General features: G+C 42.3%; 1 protein-coding gene across 1 annotated transcript in view; it reads right to left on the reverse strand.

Annotated features, from left to right (window-relative positions):
* Nucleotides 1-16,923, reverse strand: part of PKP2 (plakophilin 2) — a 77,425-nt gene that overhangs the window by 29,880 nt on the left and 30,622 nt on the right. The window contains exon 5 of the mRNA XM_039511098.1: nucleotides 10,486-10,693. Coding sequence (XP_039367032.1) covers nucleotides 10,486-10,693 — 208 coding nt within the window. The remainder of the gene's footprint in view (nucleotides 1-10,485; nucleotides 10,694-16,923) is intronic.

Below are 16,923 nucleotides of genomic sequence, written 5' to 3' on the forward strand. Positions count from 1 at the left end.
GCAATTTTCAAGTGGTCCGCCAAAAAAAAAAAGGTTGAGAACCACTGATTTATGGTATTTTACTGCATATATTCAAATTTAAACAGGAATTTTAACTGAGCAAGTCAGATGTTTAATAGTTCATGTAATACTGGTTTACTGGACAAGTATTGCACTGTTGATCTTACTATGTGTACATAGCTTTTAATACTGAAAGTATTGACAAAGGACTTAAAACAATTTTAATTGAAGTCTGCAAGCTAAGGTTTTGTCCTTAAATACAACACTGTCTTTTTCCTTTGAAAGGAAAGCTCTGTAGTATCAACCAAGAATAGAAGAACTTCCCTCCTATGCAGCAGTGACCAATTAGTGAAAAGCAATGCCAAAAAGCAGGAGACAGGCAGCTAGTGAGGAACAATGATCAAAGAACTCCATTTGGCATTTACTGTACCTGCACAAGCAGGTAAGAAGTGCCCAGGGGCCTACAATGGTAACAGAAGTGACTGCATGTTTCTGAGTTTCCGCTCAGAGTTGATGAGTTTTTTTTAATTTACTTTCCTTGCTCTCTCTCTCTCTCTCTCTCTCAAGATATACATTTTAGCTATCATACTTTAAAAAAAATAAATGCCATAATGTAACTAAACATACAAATCGAATGAGTGAGAGCTCCCTTCCCCCACCATGGAGCTATTGCAACATAGTATACACACTATGTCAAAGGATAAAGATGGAAGGCTCTGAACCACATGGTGGGGTTCCAAAGCCCAGAAGGGAATAATGAGTAGGTGTTCTAGGTAACTAGATAACAGGTAACTACTCATTCATGTATCTACTCTCAAGGGAAATGGAGAAGAAAAGGGAGCAAAGGTACTGAGAATGTGATTAGTTCTGTTTTCTGTATATAGGTAAAGGAACTGCCGGTGTAAATTGGCATAGCTCCAATGATATCAACAGAGCTATGAAGTACTAGGTCCATTCATGTCACCTGAGAAACTTATCCTAAGTCTCCTAACATCTGCACTCACAACTCCCATGGACTTCAATGGGTGGATTATAGCAAGTATATGGCCCTTTGAATGTATTGCCTTTTATTTTCTAGGAGCAGCAGTGGAAGCTGTAGCCTGATATTGCAAAGAGGACTACCGGTCTGGAACATGTGGGTCTGTCAATAGGTACCACTGTATAATTATGACTGTCATTGCATTTTCTTTACCATTGGCAGGTACTCAAAGAAAGCTAGTTATAAGCAGTTTGACAAGAAAATCCCAAACTGAGGATGGAGGTGGGTGTGACACAGGAGATGGTATAAGACAGTAAATTCTTTCTTTTTGGAGGGTGGGGCCATTAAGGCTGCCCTCCAAAAATCTCACCTTTTCTTACTTTTATTTTCTTTCTAGAGGCAAGGAAGCAGTATACCTTTGGGGTCATGCAGGTGCGGGCATTTTGAAGTTCTGCTCGGTACCCCTTGGTGGAGGTCACAATGGGGATGCTTTGAATCAGCAAATCCCCTGACCACCTTTGTCATACCCACTCCCCTTCCTCCTTCCTGGTCAGTGGGTGGAATTTTAGCTCACCAACAATACTTCATTACAGAATATTTTGCACATCACCATCATACATTGCAGACACCAAGATGAGAGATTCTTGTTACCAAGTTTCTTCCACATTTAACAGCAGAATTCCTCACAGGAGTGAAAATAGTAATGTCTGGAATTCTGTTATCTTCCAGCCAGCCAGTCAGCCAAAAGAACACTTAGGAAGGGGTGCTGTATACTGTGTATGTTCACAGTCTACATTGCTAGTTTTAACTAGTTAGAATAGTGTAGGGGAAAAACTAACAGATTAAGCCAAGGATTTTAAAGGTACTTTTCTGAGTGAAATATGTAAACTGCTGCTCTGAACTACAAAGAGAATGACTGTTTTTCCAGCTTGCTGCTCTGACTTTCATAAACCTCATCCTTTAAAAAAGCAGCACAGTGCAGGGCTGATGTTCCTCTCAGCAGCTCATGGATAATGTTTCCTTTATAATACCTAGATACAACATGTGTTTTAATTACAATAATTGCCAATGGTGGGGGAAAAAAACCATTCAAATATTGGGAATGCTGCCACACTTGTGTATTACAAGAACTTTCTTCCAGGAAAAATGAAACACAAACAAAAACCCGTGCAGTAAATAGGAAGTAAAATGGGAAGGTCCAAGTAGAATATGTTGTGAACTGGCTTCTGTAAAACAAAATTCATGTAACAAAACAACATATATCAATTTGTCACAGGAACACAGGTGTTATATAAAAATGAGAAAAAAAATAAAAGCACCTCGAACAGAAAACTCACAGCTGCCAAAATATTTAAAATGTTGCTGATACTGCAAACACTCCCACACATGCTTAATTTTACCCATTTGAGCAATCCCACTGAGACTATAGGCATGAATCAAGTTACTCACATGCAAAAATGTCTGCAGGATCAGGCCCTTTACCTTCAGATATGCTACACAGTATGCTAGTAAAAACAATGAGGAGTCCTTGTGGCACCTTAGAGACTAACACATTATCTGGGCATAAGCTTTCGTGGGCTAAAACCCACTTCACCAGAGTGATGCTGAGAGAAATGCCGCCAATCTGCCTCAATGGGTGGGGGAACTTGATGAGACTGGTGGCAAGGGGACCCAGTCTCAGCAGCAAAGGAGGAGACACTCGCTGAGGGACACTAGGTAGCCCTTCCCCTCCTGGGAGCCTCTGCCACCCATTGGCCAGTGGCAGGAAGTATTCATCTGCTCCCAGGATTTAACCTGGTGCAGGGGCTATGTGGAGCCTCTTTTGGCTCCATTCCAGCAGCCCCACCATACCCACCCTGAACTAGGAATGGGAACCCGGCATTACAGCTGCTGCTGGCCTAGCCAATTGCCCATTTGCGGGCCAGGAAGGAATTTTTTCCTCTGATGGGCCAATTGGCCATGGATCAGAGAGTTATTTGCCTTCCTCTTGGCACCTTCAAGCCACAGTGGGTTAAGTAGGAATGCACTTAGTACCTAACTCAGGTACTTGGGTTGAGTTGTTAATTCGTCGCCGCTTGCAGTCAGGTTCCAGTGCAGTGAAAAGGATAAATGGACAGTTCCCAGTGGTGAAAGACCTGGGATTTTGGTGATGGGCCTTGGGCTCATGTGCTAGGGTGAGACCTTGTGGCGTTTGTGGGCTAGGGTCAGATTTTGTGGCAACCGCGGGCTGAGGACCCCACCCTGCTGCACTGCACCCTCCAGGACCGGCTCTAGGTACCAGCAAACCAAGCTTGGGGCAGCACAATTTCAGGGGCGGCATTCCAGGCACTCTGAGGTTTTTGGGTTCTTTGTTTTTGGGTTTTTTTTTTTTTGCTTCAGCAGTTGCGCTCTCTGAGGTGTGTTTCCCCCGCCCCTTGGGGCAGCAAAAAACCTAGAGCCAGCCCTGGCACCCTCTGACTCCCTCACCATAGATGCCAAGTTTCTGATCTGCCGGGGGGGTGGGGGGGAACTCCCCCCCAGCTCAGCCCAGACCCTACCCCCACTCCACCCCTTCCCCCAAAACCCCATCCCTGCTTCTTCCCACCCCCACCCCAACTCTTCCCTCCCCACCCAGTTCCTCCCCCGAGCATGCTGCGCCCTCCCTCCTCCCCCCAGCGCCTTCTGACGCTGCAAAGCAGCTGATCTGCGGCAGGCAGTAGGCACTGGGAGGGAGGGGGAGGTGCTGATCAGTGGGGCCCGCCGGCATGCAGGAGCCGCTTGGGGGGGGGGAGGGGGAGGTTCTGGTAGGGGGGGGCTGCGGGTGGGTGCTCAGCACCCACCATTTATTTCCCGTGAGTGCTCCAGCCCTGGAGCGCCCATGGAGTCGGCACCTATGCCTCTTGCAGTTGGGAGGGTGCTAGGACTCAGAGAGAGCTGAGTCCTGGCAGGGTAGGCTGAGGAGAGCCTACCCCACATTATGGGTTATATGGTAAGGGGCCCTGTAACCCCTGCACTGGAGCCAATTAAATGCCTGCTACAGGAGAGTCTGGGTGATGGGTGGGTAGCAACCCTCCTGTGTGCAAAAGTTAAATAAAAGTTGCGGCCTATTGCTTAATTCCATGCATGGGTCTGTCCTCATTTCACCGCCTTGTCTGCATCAAACAGTGTATTTGTTGATTATGTAGAGAGTTCAGCAGGGAACAGAAAGTAGAACACCCAGAACAAGAAAAATCAGCTTTTGAAGGTGAGCCAGGTAAGCCTGCAGGGGAGTGTCTAACCTCTTGATCTTGTTATTGTGCAACATTCATCTAAGAAATGAAAGAAAATTTCTCCTGCAGGCAGGATTACAGCACAGACAGGCCGAGCTGTCATAGAAAGAAATAATAATTTAAAAGGAAAACCCTCCCATCTTGCAGAATCAGCTCTCTAAGGGAAGAAACATATGCCACTACTAGCATACTGACAGGTTTCAGAGTGGTATCCGTGTTAGTCTGTATCAGCAAAAACAATGAGGAGACCTTGTGGCACCTTAGAGAGTAACACATTTATTTGGGCATAAGCTTTCGTGGGCTAAAACCCACTTTCCCAACCAGACATACTCTTCTCCTACAAGTAATTTGTAACTTCCTTCCCTGACTAAAAAGAATCTAATTCAAATATCTTAATTAGCTTGCATGTTAAACTGGGGGCAAATTTAAGTTTTTCCTTTCTTTAATAGTTACAATGCAGTTATGAAGCTAACAACTCCATACCTTCCAGTGTGACTCTGAGGAAGTCACTTCACCTTTCTGTGACTAGGCCAGAGATCCACAGAAAATGCTACAGGGAACCCTGCAGTTGTTTGCCACATCTGGATAAAACACACTGGTTCAACAGGGGGCAGGGATATCTCAGTGGTTTGAGCATTGGTCTGCTAAACCCAGAGTTGTGAGTTCAATGCCTGAGGGGGCCACGTAGGGATCTGGGGCAAAAATCTGCCTGGCGGATTGGTCCTGCTTTGAGCAGGGCGTTGGACTAGATGACCTCCTGAGGTCCCTTCCAATCCTGATATTCTATGAAACTTCCAATCCCCAGTACTAGCATCACAGCCAGTCAGGTTGGTGTGCTGACATGACTTCCTCCTCTCACCCTCTGCTGGGGTTCACAGAATATGTGGCAGAAGGTAGCACTTGCTGTAAGCAGCATACATCGCCACAGTGTTTCACAGCATAATTTACATCTTTCATTAAGGGCTACATCACACATAGTATGATTGTTCTCAGCCCCATTTCCCTACCTTATGTGTCAGTCCATGCCACCCATTTGCAGTCTGCTACTTGTTACCTGGTCTAGTATCATATGGATTTATTAGAGAAGCCTATTAACACTCTGGAGTTTGGGTGATATTACGAGAGCCCCACTGTGCACAAGGGAGATAATTACCCGTAGGAAAGGTGTTCTGTCTCAGACTTTCAAGCCAGAAGAGACCATCACGAACGGCTAGTCTGACTTCCTGCACATTGCAAGCCATTGAACCTCACCCATCCACTCCTGTAATAGACCCATAACCTCTGAGGAACTGTCACAGATTGAAGTGTCACTAGAGGAGGTTTTGGAATTAATTGATAAACTCAACATTAACAAGTCACCGGGACCAGATGGCATTCACCCAAGAGTTCTGAAAGAACTCAAATGTGAAGTTGCGGAACTATTAACTAAGGTTTGTAACCTGTCCTTTAAATCGGCTTCGGTACCCAATGACTGGAAGTTAGCTAATGTAACGCCAATATTTAAAAAGGGCTCTAGGGGTGATCCCGGCAATTACAGACCGGTAAGTCTAACGTCGGTACCGGGCAAATTAGTTGAAACAATAGTTAAGAACAAAATTGTCAGACACATAGAAAAACAAACTGTTGAGCAATAGTCAACATGGTTTCTGTAAAGGGAAATCGTGTCTTACTAATCTATTAGAGTTCTTTGAAGGGGTCAACAAACATGTGGACAAGGGGGATCCGGTGGACATAGTGTACTTAGATTTCCAGAAAGCCTTTGACAAGGTCCCTCACCAAAGGCTCTTGCGTAAATTAAGCTGTCATGGGATAAAAGGGAAGGTCCTTTCATGGATTGAGAACTGGTTAAAGGACAGGGAACAAAGGGTAGGAATTAATGGTAAATTCTCAGAATGGAGAGGGGTAACTAGTGGTGTTCCCCAGAAGTCAGTCCTAGGACCAATCCTATTCAATCTATTCATAAATGATCTGGAGAAAGGGGTAAACAGTGAGGTGGCAAAGTTTGCAGATGATACTAAACTGCTCAAGATAGTTAAGACCAAAGCAGATTGTGAAGAACTTCAAAAAGATCTCACAAAACTAAGTGTTTGGGCAACAAAATGGCAAGTGAAATTTAATGTGGATAAATGTAAAGTAATGCATGTTGGAAAAAATAACCCCAACTATACATACAACATGATGGGGGCTAATTTAGCTACAACGAGTCAGGAAAAAGATCTTGGAGTCATCGTGGATAGTTCTCTGAAGATGTCCACGCAGTGTGCAGAGGCGGTCAAAAAAGCAAACAGGATGTTAGGAATCATTAAAAAGGGGACAGAAAATAAGACTGAGAATATATTATTGCCCTTATATAAATCCATGGTACGCCCACATCTCGAATACTGTGTACAGATGTGGTCTCCTCACCTCAAAAAAGATATTCTAGCACTAGAAAAGGTTCAGAAAAGGGCAACTCAAATGATTAAGGGTTTGGAGAGGGTCCCATAGGAGGAAAGGTTAAAGAGGCTAGGACTCTTCAGCTTGGAAAAGAGAAGACTAAGGGGGGATATGATAGAGGTATATAAAATCATGAGTGATGTCGAGAAAGTGGATAAGGAAAAGTTATTTACTTATTCCCATAATACAAGAACTAGGGGTCACCAAATGAAATTAATAGGCAGCAGGTTTAAAACAAATAAAAGGAAGTTCTTCTTCACGCAGCGCACAGTCAACTTGTGGAACTCCTTACCTGAGGATGTTGTGAAGGCTAGGACTATAACAATGTTTAAAAGGGAACTGGATAAATTCATGGTGGCTAAGTCCATAAATGGCTATTAGCTAGGATGGGTAAGAATGGTGTCCCTAGCCTCTGTTCGTCAGAGGATGGAGATGGATGGCAGGAGAGAGATCACTTGATCGTTGCCTGTTAGGTTCACTCCCTCTGGGGCACCTGGCATTGGCCACTGTCGGTAGACAGATACTGGGCTAGATGGACCTTTGGTCTGACCTGGTACGGCCATTCTTATGTTCTTATGTTCTCTTGCTGAGGTTACTGGTGTCCTCAAATCATGTTTTAAAGACTTCAAGTTACAGAGAATCCCCCATTTACTCTAGTTTAAATTTGCAAGCGACCCGTGCCCCATGCTGCAGAGGAAGACGAAACACCCCCTCACCCTCAAAGGGTCTTGCCAACCTGAACTGGGGAAAAATTCCTTCCCAGCCCCGAATATGGTGATCAGTTAAACCCTGAGCATGTTGGCAAGACCCACCAGCCAAACACTTGGAGAAGAATTCTCTGTAGTAACTCAGAGCCCACCCCATCTAGTGCTCCATCTCTTGTCATTGGGGTATTTGCTAATAGCAGGCACAGATCTGCCACATGCCATTGTAGGCAGTCTCATCATAACATCCCCTCCATAAACTTATCAAGTTCAGTCTTGAAGCCAGTTAGGTTTTTTTCAAGCCTAAACTTGTGGATGGTCAGTTTAGATCCATTTGTTCTTGTGTCAACACTGGTGCTTAGCTTAAATAACTCCCTTCTCTTCCTGGTGTTTCTCTCTCGAATGTATTTATAGAGAGCAATCATATCTCTCCTCAGCCTTCCTTTGGTTAGGCTAAACAAGCCAAGCTCCTGGAATCTCCTCTCATAATGTAGGTTTTCCATTCCTCGGATCATCCTAATAGCTCTTCTCTGCACCTGCTCCAGTATGAATTCATCTTTCTTAAACATGGGAGACCAGAACTCACACAGTATTCCAGATGAGGTCTCACCAGTGCCTTGTATAATGGTATTAACACTTCCCTGTCTCTACTGGAAATACTTCGCCTGATGCGTCCTAGGACCGCATTAGCCTTTTTCACAGCCGCATCAGACTGGTGGCTCATAGTCATCCTGTGAGCAACCATACACCCGATCTTTCTTCCCCTCCGTCACTTCCAACTGATATGTCCAGGGCTGCCCAGAGGATTCAGGGGGTCTGGGGCAAAGCGGGGGAGCTGCGGCGCTTGTACTCACCTGCCAGCAGTCCGGGTCTTCAGAGGCATTTCAGCGGCAGGGGGCCCTTCACTCGCTCTGTGTCTTTGGCAGCACTGAAGGGCCCCCCGCCACTGAAATGCCGCCAAAAACCCGGACCGCCGCTGGGCCAGGGCTTGTGGGGCTGCTGTGGGGCCCGGGGCAAAGTGCCCCACTTGCCGCCCCCCCCCCCCCCGTCTGGGCAGCCCTGGATATGTCCCCAGGTTATAGAAAAAATTCTTGTTGTTAGTCCCTAAATTCATGACCTTATACTTTGCAGTATTAAATTTCATCTCATTTCTATTTCTCCAGTTTTCAAGGTCCTCCAGATCTTCTTGTATGATATTCAAGGGAAGGGTAGGCGTTAACAGGACCGAAGACCCTGGTGACGGCAGACCTCTTTGTTGCCCCAGAAGGGGATCTTTCATTTTAGACTGTGTGACTTGGCTGGAGGGTTGTGCCATTGAAGACCCACCGAGTAAGGTCAACAACCAACAGGGGGCACCTGGGGAAGGAAAGCTTGCAGCATCCCACCCAGCTGACAGGAGGCAAGTGTCCCTGCCACACCTTGCTATACTTGTAATATTTTTATTAGTACAGTTAGCAAAAGTACAAATATTCCGACCCAGCAAAGTAGATAGAGATAATACAAGACAGTTACTACGTCTAGCGTCTGATACTCCATACATCCACACCATTCCTGGCAGAGACCCTAAAACTGGTGAGATAACCATTATTAGACTGCCTTTCCTATCCCTGGCATTCTAAGATCTCAATGGCTTAGGCCGTAGTCGGCCCTGATGTACAGTTCTGTGGCCTCCATGAATATTCATAAGGATGCCTGGCCTCCTCCATGCATATCTAAACTTCCTACTGTGATAACGCTGGGGTGCTGTCTTCTGATAAGAAACTTATTAGCATATATATCAATTGGTTGCCATGGCACTTTTCATGCTGAACATCTACTGATGTTAAACTAGCATCAACTGATATTTTGCAGTTACCTTTCAGCCATCTAGTCATAGATGTTTATCTTATGATACCTTGTGACATAGGGTCACTTCTGCTAAGGCTTTATAGGCCTTATGCTAAGCTATTGTCTTACAGACTTGGGCCTGTACAGTCTTAATTTATACCTATATTTTACGTTATATCTACACCTTACCTAGCCAATACCTATAGGCTACATACTCCAGAGGCATATAGTTGGAGTCACGCTTCTTTAGGGGAACTCCATTGTGTACGTGTGTGTGAGAGAGAGACACAGACACACACACAGTGGAGGTGGAGGTAGTCTCCCAGCATATTAGGAACAGAGAGATAAATTTTAGCCTTGTCAGAACTGGCTTAATGTAGATTTAATTGGCTCAAACTAACAGTCCTGCCACTAGCTAATCAGTGACCTTGAAGTTGAGCTTCTAAGGTCGGGATGCACTGCTCTCCTGTATATGAAAATTAGATAATCTTTCTGTCATTTGGTGGAGAATAAATATCACACAAAGAATTTTGACCGAAGACTTCTTGACCCTCTTCACAGAGGGAATAGCTAACTAATACTCTTTAAAGGCTAGCAGTTTCCTCAAGCTTACGTTCTTTCCCTCAGATACAGAACTCTGGTGCTGTGCTTCCTATGTGCGTCCTTCCTGCCCTGGTCTTATACAGAGTTTACATCATCATTAAGGAAAAATTATAGGCTGTAGGATATGAGCCTCTCACTTTCACAGGAGTCAAGTCTGGCACTGCCAAGCTCCAAAACTTTCCTGAACTACGACAGGTTAACAAGACATTCACATAGCTCTGACAGCAGGAAAGTTATAGGAATAACTCTGGGGATTATTATTATAGGAATAACTCTGCAGGGAGCCAGAGCTACTGCAGAGATACACGGCATCGGTACCAGTGGCCCTCTGTCCCTAGTGGATTTCTCAGAGCAGCATGAGTCTGAAAGGGCCCCCGACTTTCTTCTCCAGAGCTGTAGGCCATTGAGCCCCTCCAAAGCAAGGACTCAGAAGAAGATTAGAGAGGGAAATTGCAGTTTCCTGGCTCCTATGTGGCTATTACCCCCTAGGAGAACAAACTGGCCTTGAATCAAGACTTTAGGGTTTGGCTGAGGGCAGGAGCCCTATCTAGCCGACAATGTCCCTTTAAATCCTTGTTCCTCTCCCGGTTATGTTTGACCCACCCATCATCCAGCTAAATAAACAAACACATATTACAGCAAGCCTGTGCACTCTGTAGAGCACTGCAAACTTGCATGCAAGTATTACCTGTTATCTGCTTTTTAGTTTCCACATCCTTGGTTTGTCTGAGTACATGGAGCAGGACTGGGACCCCATTCCGCTCACACACTTCTAGTTTGTTGTCATTGTCCTCATACACCAAGTTCCTCAAAGCTCCACATGCCACTCGCTGAACGTCCTCATTCTGCGTTTTCAGAAGCTGTAGAAGCTTGGGAATGCCACCAAGTAAATAAACCTGGGAAAGGAAACCAAAGAGAAGTGTTTTCATTGTTTAGCTACGAGGAAAAAAAATGCCTTCTCAAATATAGCTTCTGGGAGCTTTTTCATTTGCTTAGGTCTAACAGTGGCCTGAATGATTTGAAGCTCTGACTGTTAATAGTTAGGGCAGTGAACCGGCTATGACTGTAAGTAGAGCGGAGTGAATAACTGAGTTTTGGTTCAGTGGAACTGAAAAGTCTGGGAAAAAATTGGTTAGTTTTGAACGGAAAGTAATTTTTTTCAGGTTTTCCTATTGAAATGAAAAACCATATTTTTTTTGTTTAGATCTAATGAAGTGACATTTCAAAACCAAATAGGTCGTTTAGAAAAGAAATGTCAAAACACTTTGTTTTGAAAATGTTTTTGGCTTTTTAAAATTTCCCTCCTCCTCATTTTGTATCTAGCCTAAATTATTCGTCAAATGTGAATGGTTTTCAGTTATCCCAAAATTGCATTTTTCAAATGTGCTATTCCCTTCCCCCAAATAAAAGAGTTTGCCCAGCTCTGATTATAAATTTTGGTATGGAACCCATTATCTTAGGGCTTCTGTATAAGTCCCAGTCAAAATCCACAGCAAAGCGTGGGGCTGGAATTAAAGAGAGCAGGGTTCTGTTCCCAAATATGCCAGAGTCTTGTGCAACCTCATGTAAGTCATTTAACCTCTTTGTGCCTTAGCTTCTACACCTATAAATTGGGGATGATGATAATTCTGCACCTCACGGGGTTGTCCTTAGATTTAATGCAATAATATTTGTAAAGTGCTTTGAGCGTCGTGGACGGAAGGTGCTACAGAAGTTCAAAATTATTATTTCCCCATGCTAGCCAGCCTGCAGCTTTCCTTGTTGTCCCCTGCTGCATGGGCTGAAGGCATAATAAATAACCTATTTTACTTACTAGGCACTTCTTAGCAGTAGCGCACTATAAAAGAATTTAATAAAAACATAAAATGAAGCCTCAGAGTACACACAATTATAAATTAAATAAATCTAGACAATTCTTAAGTCACTGCATTACCTATAGAAGAGATATCTCTTCAATCTCTTTTTAGAAGACCAGATAGTGAGGATCTGGCCCAAAAAGAATGCAAAATAAGGAGCATTTTATATCACAGCAGTAGTAGGGAAATAAAATATTTTTCAGGGATTATATGCTGTGGCAACTCTCAGTATCCCAGTTATCCCAAAATGTGGTGTAAATGAGTTTTGGCTTCTTTAGGAACATGTTTCTTATGCAGTATGTCTTGCAGTCAAGCAGTTAGGAATGGTTTAATCCAATATCCCATAATGCAATAGGGTCTTCTGGACAAACTCATCCTTGTGTAGCAAGGATTGTACATACAAGACTTAGAAACGTGATATAACTATTATGGGTAGCATGGAGCCGTATGATAAAAAGAATTTAATCTAACTGGCAGCTGCTGAGATAGGAAGAAATGAAATGCAACAAAGCCTCCTGTTATCTTCATGCCCTGGCAAAGTACTCTGCATGCCTGCCTTTGCTTTGACTCAGCTGCAAAAAAGGTAAAGTTTCCTGCTAATACACTACTGACTTGGTTCCCCATGCTTTCAGCACTCTGATTCTCAAAGAGTGAACTAGAGAAATAGCCATCTCTCAAGATAAGTAGAGCACAAACACTGAAGGGCTATTTACTTACTGCTACAAACCTGACGTCCTTTTGACATTGCTTTCTTAGTTTTTCTTTAAGCATTTTTACTGGCTTTCTTTTTGTAACTGTCAGTGACTCTAGAGCTCATGAAAGCTACTGGCCTGTTTATATCCACCAAACAACAAAGGGCCATGCTCTCAGATGAAGAAGGGGCCACAGGACCTAACAGATTATGGGGGGCAAAGAATAAAAATAGGGGGACAGGTGCAGGTGGAAGTGTAAAACAAGGGAACCCGAAAGGGACACCCAGTAGAGAACCCCAGACTACATTCACTGCTTTGAGACGAATCCAAGGAATCAGTGGACTCCATCCAGAGGAACTCTACCTGGATGTATGAATGGACCAGGAAACGGTAAAAGGCCCCACAGTCAAGCTTCCAGACCTGGAGACTGAACTCTTTTGTTAACCCACACAAGTACAACACAAGAAGCAGCAATACAAGCTTCCTTCATGATGCCACACAAATGCTCCTCAAGCTCTGGTCTGCTGGGACTGTCCTTCACAACCCATTTTGAGACTCTCTGCCAAGACTGAAAATAAGGGTGCTAGTTATGACGATAGTTTTTAAAATGCAGACACTGGTCCATCAGAAAGTAAATTAAGACCACCAAAGTCGTGAACAAGGTTTGGTCTCTGCTAACCTAGATTGTATTTAGGGTTTCTGATTTTTGTTTTTAACTGATAAACACCCCCTACTACTACTACTACTACTACTACTAATAATAATAAAAACAGTATTTGTCTAATAAACACTGGAAATGGTAGCTTGCAGCTAAGGCTCGTCTACACAGAGCAGTAATGCAGACTATAGGGGGTGTGATTTCTAAAGTTCACTAGCGTGTGTTGGTATACACTAGGGTTTCTGAGTGTGCTTTGATATAGTGCTGTTTGAAACAGAACTATATTAAAAGCATAATCAGCACATTATGAAGAGATTATTCTTCACTGTATATACAGAGTTCTGGTTTTTGGGGGTTTATTAATTTCATTTTTTGATTTATTTTTAGCAATTTGTGAGTTGTATGTAGATGTCCAAACACTGGGGGTTTTGAGGCTTTCTCTGGATATAAACTGTAAAGAGTAATGTATACTTAATATTATATGTTATAATGTATATATATGTATATACAGTAGTATATACTGTAATGACTAATCTCTTTGTAATGTTCCCTAGTGTGCTTTAACATTGTTCTGCTTCAAACAGTACTACATTAAAGCACAGCAAGGAATGTTTAGTGCACATCAGCAGGGTCTATACAAGCCAATTAATGCGCACCATGTTAGTGTGCTTGAGAAATCGCACTTCTGTTGTCTGTATTACTGCTCTGTGCAGACAAGCCCTTAGATCCAAGTAACCATTTCTCATGTTTTTTCTGGTGTTTATTGGATAAACAGATTTAAAAAAAAAAATCAGGGGCATTTTATCAGTGTTTATCAGTTAAAATCTAAAATCCAAAGTCCTAAATATATACTACCATAATGTAATAAATAATGCATATTACAATATACACAAGGAAAAAACCCAGAAACATGCTGATTTTTTCACATCTACATAAAACTCTAACTGCTAAAAATAAACCCAGAAAATTGAATGAATAAACTCAGAAAAACAGAAGCCTAAGTGTATTTGAGCTGGGACCTAAGTAGGAAAATGCTCTGTAGCATGTACCCAACACAGTAAATCATATAATCCCTTCAACATCTGGCATTTAATGAAACAAACAAGTAATAATCCATCCATACATAAGATTAGTATACACAGCAACATAACATGTTCCCAGAAAAAGACAACATTAAAACGGAGTTAAGGTTGAGAGTACATATCAGTAATTTAGGGTAGACTACATTACAAGGTGGTTGTAATTATCTCAAAACCAAGGAAATCCAAGAAATTCACACTTAGAGATTAAATTTAAAGGAAATCCAAACACATTATGGTTTGGTAATGCACAGTTTAGGGCACCCAATCAACCTTAACTCTGCCTTGTACTGACACTATAAAAGGGGGAAAAAGTCAAATGTGTCTTTGAAACTCCAGGAATTTCCTTGATTAATTTTTCAAATGAAAAAATTCACACATGAACCCTAAACCAGAAACTCAATGGGAATGTTGCCCTGTAATATTTTTAGTGATTTGAAAATATAAAAAAAGGTTTATATTTTATATGAAGATAATAATTTTAACTTTTCTGACCAGATTCTTTGATACACTCTTGACTACTTTGCCCCAATCTGGAGCAGCAAATAGTAGCCAAAGCATATGGGGCTAGCTAAAATAGGTTTATAGCTGCTTAGTTAGCTAGAGCAATGCAAACCAGCCAGATTGTACATCTTGTTTCCCCCTCCCTCTGTTCCTCCAAATTCCCCCTGCACCACAAACCTCCACCCATCCAATTTCTCTCTCCCTCCTGCACCTTTGTGCATTATCCTGTATGTACATATCTGCTTACTTCTGCCTCCTGCACCCCAATTCATTTCTCTGTGCATGCACATATGCATGCGCACGCATTACTTTCCTCCCTCTTCCCAGCCTACCAGTTTGAGTACATTTGATGCAAAGGGCAGCTTTTGAAAAGATAGTTAGGATTAGTGGCAATTTTTTGCCATTATTTTCCATAACTGAAAGTTTGTCACAAAGAACTGCTCCTTTCAAAATGGCTACCACCTCCCCTTGTTCTCAATGGGACTGAGGACACAGCTGTCCTCAGGGAAAACTCCAGTGGTGGCCCCCTATGCTGTGTGGCGGTAGACACACTCAGAACCACTGAGAACAATGAAAGAGAGAGAGAGAAGATACCTTTCGTAAAATGGCCACCAGCTGAGGTCAGCAGTAATGTGAGTCCCACTGAGACCAACTGGATAAAGCAGCCATTTTGAAAGAGAGGTTCTTCGTGATATTCTCTGTAGGCCATTTTAACCTTTCAGTCTCTGCTGAAGGAGAAACTTTCAGTTACAAAGAATAATGGGGGAAAATGACCATGGATGGATGATAAGAATCAATCTATTCAAAATATTCCAATATTTCAGTGAGTTTTAACTTAATGGGACGCTTGAAGAGTCTGTGTTATTGTGTTACTGAGTATTTTTGGGGAAATGGAAAAAAAAAAGTTTGATAGTAGATACTCACTTTAAAGGACCCATTTTTAATTCGTTTTAATTCCTAAACAAATTAACAGATTTACTTGTAAATTCTCAGAAAATTCATTCTGTATTAAAAAAGTAATTGCAGTAATTTGGGGCAGATACACTGTATTTCTCTTATATAATAAAGAGATTGATTCTCTGCTTTAAGTGCAAAACTCAACTCAGCCTTACCTATGGAGTTACTACAGACACCGCCACAGTTACACAAGATCCTAGTAATAAATAAAGCACTACATAGCATCCAATATATCATGAAAACTGATCACACAAAATACTCAGTATCTGGGTTCCAAATGCCATAAAACATGGACTAGAAGGAATGGCGTGCATACAGTCTACATTCCCCTCGCCCCCTAAACTGTGGGACACTACATTCCTGATAAAGCTGCTGATCCAAGGATAGAAGAATTTGTTTGGGGAACATTCAACAGTCCACCATGATCAGCATTTTTACTGTCTGACACAAGTGGTTTCACAATCAACAGAGATAAAAATGCTTATATTGTAAGTAAATGTTTCTATTTAACAAAACTATTTAATTCAGCCTTTATGTAAAATAACCTAATAGGGCTCTTTAAAATAAAGAAATCTGTGTCACTTATCTATTTGCTATTCCAATGGTTAAAAGTCTAGTAAGAGTGATTAAACATTACTATACAAAGCAAACAAACCCAGCACATGTAATAGTCTACACAATGATTTCACAAGACAGCATGCTCAGCAGTAACAAGAACTATGTAATAAGTACTGTTTCTACTTTGTATGCCTTGGGAGGGTGTACAAACACTTGGGTTATTTAGGAGGAAGGTGGGCTTTACTACATTTTGTATTTTTTTCAGGCTTTCGTTCCATTAAAAACAGCAAGGCCATCTTCCTAAATCTAGGCTTTCCTACACTATCAAGATCACCCAGTACAATTCTTACTACAATCGCTTGCTGAGGGTTTTGCCTTAATAAAGATTTGTTAGACCCATCTGCTGAGCAAGTGAATCTCAATCCAACACAAACACTACTCCTAAACCCTGAGAAAGTACTGTACAAATTTAGGTCTTAACTTTGCAGCTCAGGTCTGTATCACCTCAACTATAAACAGGATACAGTCATAAAAACACAGTTTTCAAACTTGGGTGATCAAACTTAGATACCCATATTTGTATTTAGGCACACAACTACCATCCAAATACTGGTTTAGGTATCTAAAATAGACATTTAGTTGCTAAATGTAGATTTTGACCAAGAACTTTTTAAAAAATCATGTCTAAAGTGAGGCTTGTAAGGTCATATTTAGGTGCTCCTGGGAGCTGCTGGGTGCTCAATAGTTTTGAAAATGAAGCCACTATTTAGATGCCTTAATATGAATTTAGGAGCCTAACTCTGGGCACATATCTTTTAAAAA

This window comes from Mauremys reevesii, linkage group 1 (genome assembly GCF_016161935.1).
Source record: "Mauremys reevesii isolate NIE-2019 linkage group 1, ASM1616193v1, whole genome shotgun sequence".
In the NCBI taxonomy this organism is placed as follows: domain Eukaryota; kingdom Metazoa; phylum Chordata; order Testudines; family Geoemydidae; genus Mauremys; species Mauremys reevesii.